Raw genomic sequence first — 12,875 nt, forward strand, 5'->3', positions numbered from 1 at the left:
AGTGGTTTGATTTCAAAGAGCCTAAATTAGAACAATGTGACAAGTACATCTATTTGGAGCTTAAGGCCTGAAGAGGCGCCCACTCCCAAGGCCATTCCCATCAGCACCAGTTCACAGGAGGACTGCTCTGCTGTTTACAGGAGTCCCAAGAGTGACCATCCAGTTCCTTCAGGTGAAATGCAGGCAATAGATATCAGTGCCTTTGCACCTCCACCTTTTCTCCAGGCTCCACAAGCTTCACTCTCCTTGCCTTCTTTGATAGAAACACTATACCCACCACATCTCTGGGCTCCACCTGCCCCCCATTCCTATGCTCCTGACCCAGTCTCCCTGGCTCCCTTTCCTTCCTGGCCTCTAAGATGAAGTTCTATTCACCAACGGTCCTTGAAGGGGGAGAAGTCACTTCTGGGAGTGCAGTAAGTTGAACTCCTCCTCCAGTTTCTTTCCAAAGGCATGGCTGTTCTCCTGGTTGCCCTGGCATACCACTTTGTGTTTGAACTCTTAGATGCTTGTTCTTAGTTGCGGTAGTTTAATAGAAATCGCCCCCAGATGGAGTGGCACTATTAGGAGATGTGGCCTTGTTGGAGTAGGTGTGGCCTTGTTGGAGTAGGTGTGGTCTTGCTGGAGTAGGTGTGGTCTTGCTGGAGTAGGTGTGGTCTTGCTGGAGTAGGTGTGGTCTTGTTGGAGTAGGTGTGGTCTTGCTGGAGGAGGTGTGGTCTTGTTGGAGTAGGTGTGGCCTTGTTGGAGGAGGTGTGGTCTTGTTGGAGTAGGTGTGGTCTTGTTGGAGTAGGTGTGGTCTTGTTGGAGTAGGTGTGGTCTTGTTGGAGTAGGTGTGGTCTTGCTGGAGTAGGTGTGGTCTTGTTGGAGTAGGTGTGGTCTTGCTGGAGTAGGTGTGGCCTTGTTGGAGTAGGTGTGGTCTTGTTGGAGTAGGTGTGGTCTTGCTGGAGTAGGTGTGGTCTTGTTGGAGTAGGTGTGGTCTTGCTGGAGTAGGTGTGGCCTTGTTGGAGTAGGTGTGGTCTTGCTGGAGTAGGTGTGGCCTTGTTGGAGTAGGTGTGGTCTTGCTGGAGTAGGTGTGGCCTTGTTGGAGTAGGTGTGGCCTTGCTGGAGTAGGTGTGGTCTTGCTGGAGTAGGTGTGGTCTTGTTGGAGTAGGTGTGGCCTTGTTGGAGTAGGTGTGGCCTTGTTGGAGTAGGTGTGGTCTTGCTGGAGTAGGTGTGGTCTTGTTGGAGTAGGTGTGGTCTTGTTGGAGTAGGTGTGGTCTTGCTGGAGTAGGTGTGGTCTTGTTGGAGTAGGTGTGGTCTTGCTGGAGGAGGTGTGGTCTTGTTGGAGTAGGTGTGGCCTTGCTGGAGGAGGTGTGGTCTTGTTGGAGTAGGTGTGGTCTTGTTGGAGTAGGTGTGGTCTTGCTGGAGTAGGTGTGGTCTTGTTGTAGTAGGTGTGGTCTTGCTGGAGTAGGTGTGGCCTTGTTGGAGTAGGTGTGGTCTTGCTGGAGTAGGTGTGGTCTTGCTGGAGTAGGTGTGGTCTTGTTGGAGTAGGTGTGGTCTTGCTGGAGGAGGTGTGGTCTTGCTGGAGTAGGTGTGGCCTTGCTGGAGGAGGTGTGGTCTTGTTGGAGTAGGTGTGGTCTTGTTGGAGTAGGTGTGGTCTTGCTGGAGTAGGTGTGGTCTTGTTGTAGTAGGTGTGGTCTTGCTGGAGTAGGTGTGGCCTTGTTGGAGTAGGTGTGGTCTTGCTGGAGTAGGTGTGGCCTTGTTGGAGTAGGTGTGGTCTTGTTGGAGTAGGTGTGGTCTTGTTGGAGTAGGTGTGGTCTTGTTGGAGTAGGTGTGGCCTTTTTGGAGTAGGTGTGGCCTTTTTGGAGTAGGTGTGGCCTTGCTGGAGTAGGTGTGGTCTTGTTGGAGTAGGTGTGGTCTTGTTGGAGTAGGTGTGGCCTTTTTGGAGTAGGTGTGGTCTTGCTGGAGTAGGTGTGGCCTTGCTGGAGTAGGTGTGGTCTTGCTGGAGTAGGTGTGGCCTTGTTGGAGTAGGTGTGGCCTTGTTGGAGTAGGTGTGGTCTTGCTGGAGTAGGTGTGGTCTTGCTGGAGTAGGTGTGGTCTTGCTGGAGTAGGTGTGGTCTTGCTGGAGTAGGTGTGGTCTTGTTGGAGTAGGTGTGGCCTTGTTGGAGTAGGTGTGGCCTTGTTGGAGTAGGTGTGGCCTTGTTGGAGTAGGTGTGGTATTGCTGGAGTAGGTGTGGTCTTGCTGGAGTAGGTGTGGTCTTGCTGGAGTAGGTGTGGCCTTGTTGGAGTAGGTGTGGTCTTGCTGGAGTAGATGTGGTCTTGCTGGAGTAGGTGTGGTCTTGCTGGAGGAAGTGTTTCACTGTGGAGGCAGAGCTTTGAGGTCTCACATATGTTTAAGTCACACCCAGGGGGACAGACTACTTACTTCCTGTTGCCTGTGGGATCAAGATGTGGCTCCCTCTCCACTCTCAGCTCCTTCTTCAGCACTGTGTCTGCCCACATGCTCCCTTGTCCCTCCATGATGATAATGGACTGAATGAACCTCTAAACTGTAAGCAAGCCACTCCAATTCATCTTTTTTAATGAGAGTTGCCATGGTCATGGTGTCTATTTACAGCAATAGAAACCCTGACATGAGCCACAATGTTAACATAGGCATCACATAGACATTAGCCAAATGTACTGAGAACCTACTCTGTGCAAGGTATTAACACAGACCACAAAGCACAAGGCAGCTCCTACTGGCCATGAACTCCAATGCCTCAGAGGTAACTATGTCTATATTAGTAAACACACAGCAATGATTACATCTGAATCCAACAGGGCAAGAGACAGTGTTTAAATACTATTGGGCTCACACAAAGGAAATCTCTTACTATAAAGAGAAGCTACACATAGTGAATGGAATTTGGGATAATACTGAAGTGATGGGTGAACTGCAGACAAGCAGGAGGAGACAGCTGGAGGAAAAACAAACAAACAAACAAACAAACAACAACAGGAAAGCATTGCCAAGGTGGAAAATGGTGAGGTCAGAAGGGCGCATGGTAGGTAATGGAGTTTTCAGAAGAAGTGGGAGGAATAAAGACAAAAGACTGGATGTGTCCATCATTGGGACTGGCTATTGTGTGGACACAGGACACTGTAGCCAACAAGTGGAGCTTTAAGAGGATAAGCCATGGGCTGGAGAGGAGGCTTGGTGGGTAAGAGCACTGGGTGCTCTTCCAGAGGCCCCTGGTTCAAATCTCAGCACCCACATGGCAATTCACAGCTGTCCATGACTCAAGTTCTAAAACGAAGATGAGCCTACTAACACTGCCGCAGAGAGCAGAGGGGAATGGATGATGCGGATGGCAGAAGAGCTTGGCTGGCGGGTTCTCACAACACACTGGGTAGCAGCGGCGGGGGGTTGGGGGCGCAGAAAACTAGGAAGTGAACAGTTACGGAGCAGCTTAGATGGACAGTCGGCTGGAGCAAAGGACATGGGAAAGACACTAGTGTGCTTAAGTCAGGATGGGGTGCTAGGCTGGACAGTGTCCCCCACACTCCTTCCCTGGAAGGCTTACATGTAGGGGGAGGGGTTACACTGATCTACTGACAGAGGCCTGGCTGTCCCTATTAGAAGAAGCTGGTGGCCTGGGGCAGGACAACATGTATCAGAAGCAGACGTTGTAATGGCTGGTGTGCTATAGGTAGACAGGAAGGTGCCCACAGAAGGAGGGAAAGGCAAAGAAACAGATCCCCGGGCCACCGCAGATGGACTTGCCTTTAGCCCAGTGAAACTGATTCCAGGTTTTTATCAACAACTGGACCGTGAGAGAATACATCTGCATTGTGGAAGTACCAAGTTCAGCATTTAGAAACAGCAGCTGCAGGTACTGAGATACAGGGCTACAAGGTGAGCTGTCCACAACAGTTCAAAAAAGCCCAAACGGCCAGTATTAGAAAGCCAAATTTCATGTTTGGATTCAGTGATATTGAGCATCAGCGTGAGATGAGATTCACTCACTAGGCACCTGAACACAGGAAAGGGCAGCAAGGAGAGACAGGATAGAGTTGGAAGCAGTGTGCAGAAAGCCGGGGTCAAAGATAGGCAAAGGTCAGAAACAATGAGAGGGAAGGATGCCTCAAAGACATTGGAGACTGCGAGGCTGGGAGAAGCAGCAGGTTCTGGGGAGGTGTATAGTGACTCCGTTCCACACGTGAGCCCGCGCCCACAGATGTATGAGTCTATGCATAGGGTAAGGGGTCTGGAAGGTTCTACCAAACCACTGAATTATAGTTGACTCTAGGTGTGGGGCAGAGACAGGTGTCCCTTCCCAATTTATTCCCTTTTGTGATAAGTTTTTTTTTTCCCACAAAAGCACCCACCACTGCTATAACTGGAATCATTAGTCTGCACAAACAACAGCCAGGAGAAAGGACAGTGTCCGGCTCAGAACAGCCATGGGGACTTCAGCAGCTTCAATGTGGCCCCAATCTGCAACCTCAAAAGGCTTCTCAGCTCTACCTGAGAAGATCCCTGTTGATCCCTGGGGAAGGGGAAGGGCAAAAGTTAAACTGTTGAGATTAAAAATAAGTGGGGGCTTCCAGCAGTGAGACAGGAGCTTCTCTGAGCCCAAACTTCTGTAGATAACATCAGGAGTGGGGAGGGGCATACCAGAAACTGCTGGTATTATTTTTAAATAAAGCATTAAATAAAGCAGGAGCAAGCCAGCAAACACCACTCCTTCATGGCCTCTGCTTCAGTTCCTCCCTATGGGTTCCTACAGGTTCCTGCCCCGGTTTCCCTGGCTGATGGACCACAGGCTGTAAGATGAGGTAATGCCCTTCTTCCCCAAGTTGCTTTGGTCATGGCAACAGAAACCCTAACTAAGAAAGCCTGTAAGTTAAAGGTTGCAAAGAAAGGTTTCCCCTGCCCCCTGCCCATAGGAGGAGGTTGAGTTCATTCAAATCACCTGTCTGGGAAAGCAGAGCGACACACTGATGTGATGGAGACAGAGAGAGCCGTTTCTCCGCAAACCTCTCCCACAGTGTGAGATACATGCCCATATGACTGCACAGAGTGTGGTGAGGCTAAAAGAGACAGGCAACCAACAAACAACCCGGACTACACTAAAACCAGTGACTTACACACTTTAAATCTCACAGTCTGAGGATATCCGCCAAACTAAAAACCACTAAAGGGTCTAACCCTAAGATGACCCCATAGACTTAGCTGCCAAGGCTTTAAGAGCACAGGCCATACATCTACACTGGGCTACGTAACGGGAAACAAAACCCACAAACACACACAGAAAATCTTAGTGCTAAAAGCTGAAATGTTAATGAACCAAATAAAAATTCTAAAGCTAAAAAATGAAATATGTATCTTAATGTTCACTTCTGTGGGAAACAACTGGGCTTGCCTGCGAGAGGTCCACGTTTCTGGGCACAGCTGGAACACTTGCCCCTGGGAGCACAATGCTCGCCTGTCAGCTGGGGAGGCATCTGGTGGCTCTGCTGCCAGTGTGCTCAATCTTGGGGACTTTGGTAGAAAGTGAGGTCCTCCGTGATGTGACCAGCTGCAACTACGTGAGCAAGGTTCAGTCAGTAATAAGTGGATACCACGGCTGATAAGCCTTTCTGACTGGTGTCATTTGCCACTGCTCAGGAGAATTGATTCTGTCCACAGAGCCCGTGATAAAAACCCTGACAGTTCCTTGCTGGGCACTCAGCTGGCCTCTGCCCTGTGGGCAGAGCTTAATTGGCACCCTTCACCACAAACATATAAATATGGTCATCACCAGCCAGACATGGGATGGCAGGTTCTAGACTCAGTGAGAGACTCTGAAGGGAACAAGGCAGAGCGTGACAGAGCAGGACACCAGTGTTCCCTGGCTTCACATGAGTACATACAGGCGGGCACCCCACACACAGGAGTTTGTACCAGACACAAAAAAGTTGAAAACTTGAGGAGTTTCCTAGATACTGTATTGTCATTAAATTTAGGGTTCACTTTTCTGTGGTCAGAGACTATAGGGCTTCCAAAGGAATGACACTCAGAGTGTCACCAGGCCAAGCAGCAGGCCAAGCTGTTCAGCTCATTAGTGTCATTGAAATTTTAAAATATGTATTTATTAACTATTAAGAATGCCCACTTACACTTGGGAGGCAGAGACAGGCAGATCTCCGAGACCGAGGCCAGCCTGGTACATACACCTAGTTCTAGGACAGCCAGGGCTACACAGAGAAACCCTGTCTTTCCTGACAAAAAAGGAAAGGGAGAGAGAAGTGCCCATTTAGAAGAAATCTCTGCCTGTCGCCGTGGATGTGTTTGTCTCTTTAATTCCGTGGCACACTGTACTCCGAGGATCTCCCACAGGCTAACGCTCACTTTTCGTTTGTTCCTTCTCTCCTATGCCACTGCCACCCCCTCCCTGCCTCAGGAAATCATCTACACCTTCCTGACCTTGAAACACCCTTTCTCTTTTCTTGAGTTACCTTTATGTATTTTGGTACAATGAGCACAAACTGGCTGTAGTTACATGAACGACACGGAAATGCTTATGCCACTGCGATCTGTGGTGTGTGGAACGTCCCTGTAAGCTGATGAGATACAAACTGCTGGGGTCTTGGGACACTATGGGACAGAAACTTCCATTTACACTCCAACCCCTTTCTGTAGACTTTTCTTTTAACATTTAATGTAATTAATTTTAATTAATTAAATTAAAATTAATTTTAATTAATTTTAACATCCTACGGTGTCTCAGTCTCCTTTATGCACCCCTCCCTTATTCCTCTCTGCCTGCTTGGTAGCTGGACTTTTTTGTTTCTCTTGGAAGCTGCTCTGAAGATTTCAAGTGTTTCCACAGTTTAGAGTCTATATTGAGCTAACCCCAGAATGTTTCCTGTGAGATCCGAGTACCTTGCAGCCTTGCACATGCATCGGCTCCCACCTGTTGTGGGATGCTGCAGCCATCCCCTGCATTATTTTTAAATAAAGCATTATATTTTTGTTTTAAACAGTCATTTTAATTACTTAAGGGGAAAGCAATGTTTTGTTTATCCATGTATTTACCATTTCTGGTGCTCTCTTTCTCTCCTAAATACCTGAGCCTCCATATGGTATCATTTTCTGTCTGTGCAAGGGACTTCATTCAACGTTTCTTAGGGTTCTCTGCCAGTGATGAGCTTCTCATTGTGGTTCACCTAAAATATACTGTGTTTGCCTTCATTCCTGTAATTTGTTTGCTTCTCTCACTTTGTCTTTGTTTGTCTGTTTGCTTGACTTACTTTGAGACAAGGATTTTCTCTGATGTCCTGGGTAAGCCTTGGCCTCCTCTGGGTGCTGGGATTATAGGCACACATCCACACATCATATTGGCAGCTTCCTGGTTCCCCTTGGGGCCACCCGAGAGCACAGGAATCCCATTAAACCTGGATTTTTTTTTAATTTGGCTTGTTGTGGTTTGACTTGATTGGGATTTTTGCGTCAGCAGAGAGCTTGCATTAGGAATATTCCTAACAGTAAGCAATTTTTACCTATTTTTTTTTCAAATATTTTTCTTGACCCATTCCTTCAGGCTGGGAGACGGTTCAGTGGCCAGAGGAGTGTTGATGGCACAAGTGTGAGAACTTGCATTTGGGTCCCCAACACCCATGTAAACAAGCTCTGGGCACTTGTGGCAGTCTGCATATAATCCCAGTGCCTGGGAGATGGAGACAGGGCAGCCCTGGAGCAAGCTGGATAGCTAGAGGAGCCAATCAGATCAGGGAGTTCTGAGTTCGGTGAGAGACTGCCAGGGTCAGCTTCTGGTCTCTATGTACGTGAGCATCCACACATATGCACACATGCATGCACGTCATGTACACACAAGAATGCACAAAGTCTCCTGTCATCTCTAATTGCACATTGGTGATTCAGAGACCAATCCGGGTGTCTCTCAGACACGCCCTGCCCCGCAGTTCTGTCATTGACTCTGAGTACATCAAGCCCCCAGGACCTGCCTCTCTTTGCCTGTACCTCCCCCTAGCTCTAGGGTTACAGGCTTGTATAACCACAACAAAACTCAAGTCCTCATGCTTGCCCAGCAAACACTCACCCACTGAGCCATCTCTCCAGCCCAATGTTTTGATTATTGATTTTTTTTCTGTATAGTGCTAAGGATTGAACCATAGGCCTCATATATACTAAGCAAATGTTCTACCACTAAGCCCTACCCTAGACCCCAAGGAGCTTAACATTAAGCAAACAGACCAAATAAAAATCATAAATTATCTTATAATATTATTTAAATTTAATGAAAGTGAAAACAACACAGAAAGTATGTGGTGGGTAAAGCACTGTTCAAAGGGAACGCAGGACCTTTACACGACCGCACTGAAAGTCAGTGGTCTAAGGCATGACATTTGGTAGCTGAAATAGAATTCAGGAGAGGGGATAAAATTACACAAGACACAAGCAGAAACAAAGGAATAGCCAACACACGTACTCACAGCACTAACAGAGGCAAAAACAGGATCTTCTCTAAAAAAAAAAAAGTTAAGAAAATTGATAAATTTTCAACCAAAATGATCTAGAAAAACAGCTACATATGAGGAAGGGGTATAGAATGTGCTCCCCACTCAGCCACGTGGAGAATGCATGACGTAATCTCTAGAGAATCGACTGAAAAACACGAGGAGAGTAGAGCAGAAACAGCAAGTAGATAAACCCCTGTTCCCTGTGTGCAATGTTTTCCCGATTTATTGTACTATTAGCTCTTCAAAGGAACAAGGCTTTTGGGGTGTTGATACCCCTTAAATAAATGACACAGGATTAACCACATAGTAAGCCGTCAATAAACACCAGTATTTGTTAGAATGAACACAGACAGCTGAGAACTGATCACTTTGGTTCTTCCAGACAGGATGAACCCGGGACTCACAGGACAAGGAAAGCTATGAATGCAACCCCAACTAAAATATGGGACTGGGTGTGTATGTGACTCAGGGGTACAGCTCTCAAGTGTGAATTTAGTAGATGCAACCTCATGTCCTCGTGTCAAATGGCTGAAGAGTTCTGCAAACCTAGACTCCCCTTCTGGCCTCAAGGTCATCTTCAGAGCCACCTGCAGGCCTTTATGGCACAAATATAGTTAAAAGCAACAGAGGCTGAGGGAAGGGAAGAAAAGCACTAGTATGGTGTCAGTGGGCTGGAGACATCTGAGTGGCAGTTCACGTAAGGAAAGGACTTGCTGCAATCACAGCCAGCGGCATGTGAAGCCCAGGCAGATACCAGTGAGGTTACCTTCTTATCCTCTCCACGTCTAATCCTCCAGAGCTCACAAATGGCCAGAAGCTCTGGTTCAGCAAGGAAGTCAACTTACACTTCCAAACACACCTGCGCCTTCTCTCAGAGGCCAGCAACTTCACCAAAGCACCTGCTTTCCAGTTGTCCACGGGCTTCTACCAGTCCCATTATATTGTCTTGACTGTAACCAAACAGCAAAACAACTGCAAGTCCATCTTCCCTATGGTCTTCCACAAAATGATACTGCATTTATACCAAAACTCAATATTATTTTTAATACACATAATTTTGTGGCAAAAGATACACTGTGGGTAAATTCACCAAGTAAAGTCATCACTGATATATTTTCCTCAGGCCCTTAAACCACACATAGCTCCCTACCACCTCCATGCTCCTCTCTGTTAGAAAGAAGCACTAACTCTTCTCTCCGAATAGGCTAAAGGGTGGGGTTTTGTTTCCCAGCACTGCAAGGTTTTAATTCTCAGAGCACAAAAGAGATGACATGATTTACAGTAGGTAGGCTCAGGGGGTATGGCTGAAGGAGAGATATGGAAGGAATTTTTTTGAACAAAACACACAAGCGCCTGAAAAAGACAACAGCTACTCCAACCATCTCCAGCCTAGCCCAGGGTCACAAAACGAACGGAGGCTCTTACCCAGATTGGAAGATGCGCGGCCCACCGCAGCCCGGTCCTTGAGGTCCTCAGCAATACCCAGCTGCTGCTCATGGTACTGTTTGGCCCTCTCCAAGTCCTGCATGCACCTGGCAGCGTGGCCCAAACCGGCATAGGCCCGCATTTCAATGGACTTCTCCATCAGCTCCCGTGCCAGCTCCAGCACACAGTTGTGGTAGGACATGGCCTTGTCAAAGTTCCTCCGGTAGTGGTAGGCACTACCCAGGTTGCTGTAGGCACGGGCCTCTTCCCGCTTGCTCCCCAGGTCCTTGGCTATCCGCAGGTGCTGTTCATGGCACTGCACAGCATTTTCAAAGTCGCCCATGGCGATGTACACAGCTCCCATGTTGCCGAGTTCTCGGGCTTCAGAAAGTTCATCTTTGGACTGTTTGGCAAGAAGAACGCACTGTTTGTGACTGGCCAGAGCATTGGGATAGTCTCCAATGGCTGTGTACACATGGCCTAGACTGCTCAGGGCTGACGAAGCTGCCTGGAGGGGAAGGACAAGGCAGGGAAATGAGAAAACAACAGATAATGGTTTTGGTTTGTTTCAGCAGATAAAATAAAGGTTGTCTGGAATGATCTTCCAGCGGTGTTTCTATCAGGAGACTACAGGCCCATTAATACTGACAAAAAGCACATCCCACAGCAAGTCACTAACAGAAGACAATGGTCATGTAAGCAGGGGTGTGCTGGAGCTGATCTCACAGAAACAGGTGGTGTTCCATGTAGTTTTCATCTGGAGACCTACTGGAATTCCACCAGTCCCTGTTAGTACCCACCAGCTTCTGCGATGGAAGAGAATATCGAAGAATGCCCAAATCTCATGACGAGCACAGGGTGGTGGACAGCAGCAGGCGCTGTTCCCTGAGCATAAGATGCTACGAGACCCACACGTGGCTGTGCCTCGAGCAGCTCTGTGCCCCTGTGCGTCTCTCTCTTGAAGCCAACGAGGGGGATACTTTCTACCATGACTTATAATACGTGGGTGCAGGATCCTCTGTTCTCTTATCCTGCTCCCTCAAGTGACTTGTGGTTTATACCAGGATCAGAACCAAAGAACTCTGGGTGGGGCCCAGCTAACACCTCTGAACCGGACAGTCCCCACTGGACTGGCCATGCTCCTCCGGCTCATATGGAGCTCCAGTTTTCCTTTACCTCTGGAGTCTCTGAGCTGCAGCCTCTCAGCACAGAGAAGGGCTACCTGCCAGGACCCAACACACTGCACACCAGTCATCTCTATCAAATCTATCTGTCTTCAAGGTCTTGATGGGACTGGTGGCAGAGCGTGGCAGTGGACACTTGCCAGTAGCACACACAAGCATGGAAAAAATAATGAAGATTAAAATTGAGAGGTCTTAGTGAAAATGACTCAATGGCAGTACAGGACTACACAGAGGTACAAAACAAACAGAAAACCAAAGAATCAAAGAAGCAACCACATGCTTTCTAGCCCCCTACCAAGTGCATATAGTCTCAGACTCCAGTGTTCACTTTTAAAGACCTTTGTGTAAGAATATAAAAGGGAAGTTATGCTAGGCTGTCCCTTCCCTTTATTCTGAAACTTGAAAGCTTGCCTCCCTTCCTCTCCTTCATTACATGTCAGCGGCCATTTGGCATGTGGTCCCTTCATGCTGCTTCTACCCCCATAACATGAACATGTGACCCTGGGAGAACAAAGGGAGCTCTTGCTCCCAGGGGCCTCCAGTTCGGGAGCACCAATGAGGCAGTGCTGTGCCTTCCTTTCTCAGAAGTATTCTGGGCCCTTCCGGGGGCTTTCATTGATATCTCATAGACATGAGTGACGTGCTTTCCCTGTTTGCTTTGCTTTGTGAAGCAGCAGTTTTTGCTAAAGCAGCTGAGGCCATTTGCACAGTTTCTGAGTGGCAGGCTTGCAAGGCAAACTATATTAAGTTGCTTTTATCAACACAAGTTTCTACAAAAAGATTTAGAAATCAGAGAGGAAATAAACACCTATAAATTTTCTTTCTTGGTTCTTGTCTGAATAGTGAGATAGACACAACTCTAGGGATATTATGATGCTGTATCAGTCAGCCTGGCCGAGGCAGCAATGATGTCACAAGGCAACATGCCACTAAGACAGTGTTGGTCTCAGGCCCCATTCTGAGCCTCGTGGGGACAGAAGGTGGGGTGCCAGGTTGGCCTACTGTGCCATTGAAGCATGATTAATAAAAACTCAGAAAGAGAAATTGGGGTTCAACCTGAAGGTCAGAAAAGTAAAACAGCCATCCATTGGCTCTTACCTCTACGTCAGTCTGAAATCGTGATCGTGCCTCCAGGAATTCTCAGAATGAGACTGTGTCTGAGAGCTGTCTCCTCCCGTTTTATAATCATCTCTGGGATTAAAGGCGTGCACCACTATCGCCTGGTTTCTATGGCAAACTAGTGTGGCTGCTGGGATTAAAGGTGTGTGTCACTGCTGCCTGGTCTGTAAGGCTGGCCAATGGGGCTGTTTCACTCTCTGATGTTCAGGCAGTCTTTATTTATTAAAATACAAATGAAATGCCACCACATACCATGGCTCTCCATTGCTCGAACCCCACCAGCACTCACTCTCACAATCTTTTCTTCATTTGCTGTAGGTCTTGGCCTCAGTGTCTTTCCTCTCCTGCCCTCTGCACAGCTTCTTTCCCATCTAAACCTCACGAGGGAGGCCACAGTCCAGACTACAACCTGATGTCCTTTTGGTAGGATACACAGGCCCTTCTCTGGGAAGCCAGGCAGCTAAGGACCAGATCTTACCTCTGGGAGCTCAGCTATTTGGGTGCCCTACCTCTGGGATGTGCAACAACTGAACAACGTGGAGCCTTGGTTTCCAGACAGCCATTTCTACTTCCACAGTAACAAGCCAGGAGCTGAGTGTTTCGAATGTAGCCCCGAGCCCCTGTCAAATGTGTAAGCCATAAATAATTTACTAGCTAGCT

The 12,875-nt window shown here is 47.9% G+C and overlaps 1 protein-coding gene across 1 annotated transcript in view; it reads right to left on the bottom strand.

Annotated features, from left to right (window-relative positions):
• The window catches only part of Ttc28 (tetratricopeptide repeat domain 28), a 354,826-nt gene that overhangs the window by 107,686 nt on the left and 234,265 nt on the right, over positions 1-12,875 (bottom strand). The window contains exon 5 of the mRNA XM_041648394.1: positions 9,913-10,420. Within this exon, the coding sequence (XP_041504328.1) occupies positions 9,913-10,420 (508 nt within the window). The remainder of the gene's footprint in view (positions 1-9,912; positions 10,421-12,875) is intronic.

This window comes from Microtus oregoni, unplaced genomic scaffold (genome assembly GCF_018167655.1).
Source record: "Microtus oregoni isolate MIOR12 unplaced genomic scaffold, Mior012 000003F_ref0000135, whole genome shotgun sequence".
Taxonomy (NCBI): Eukaryota; Metazoa; Chordata; class Mammalia; order Rodentia; family Cricetidae; genus Microtus; species Microtus oregoni.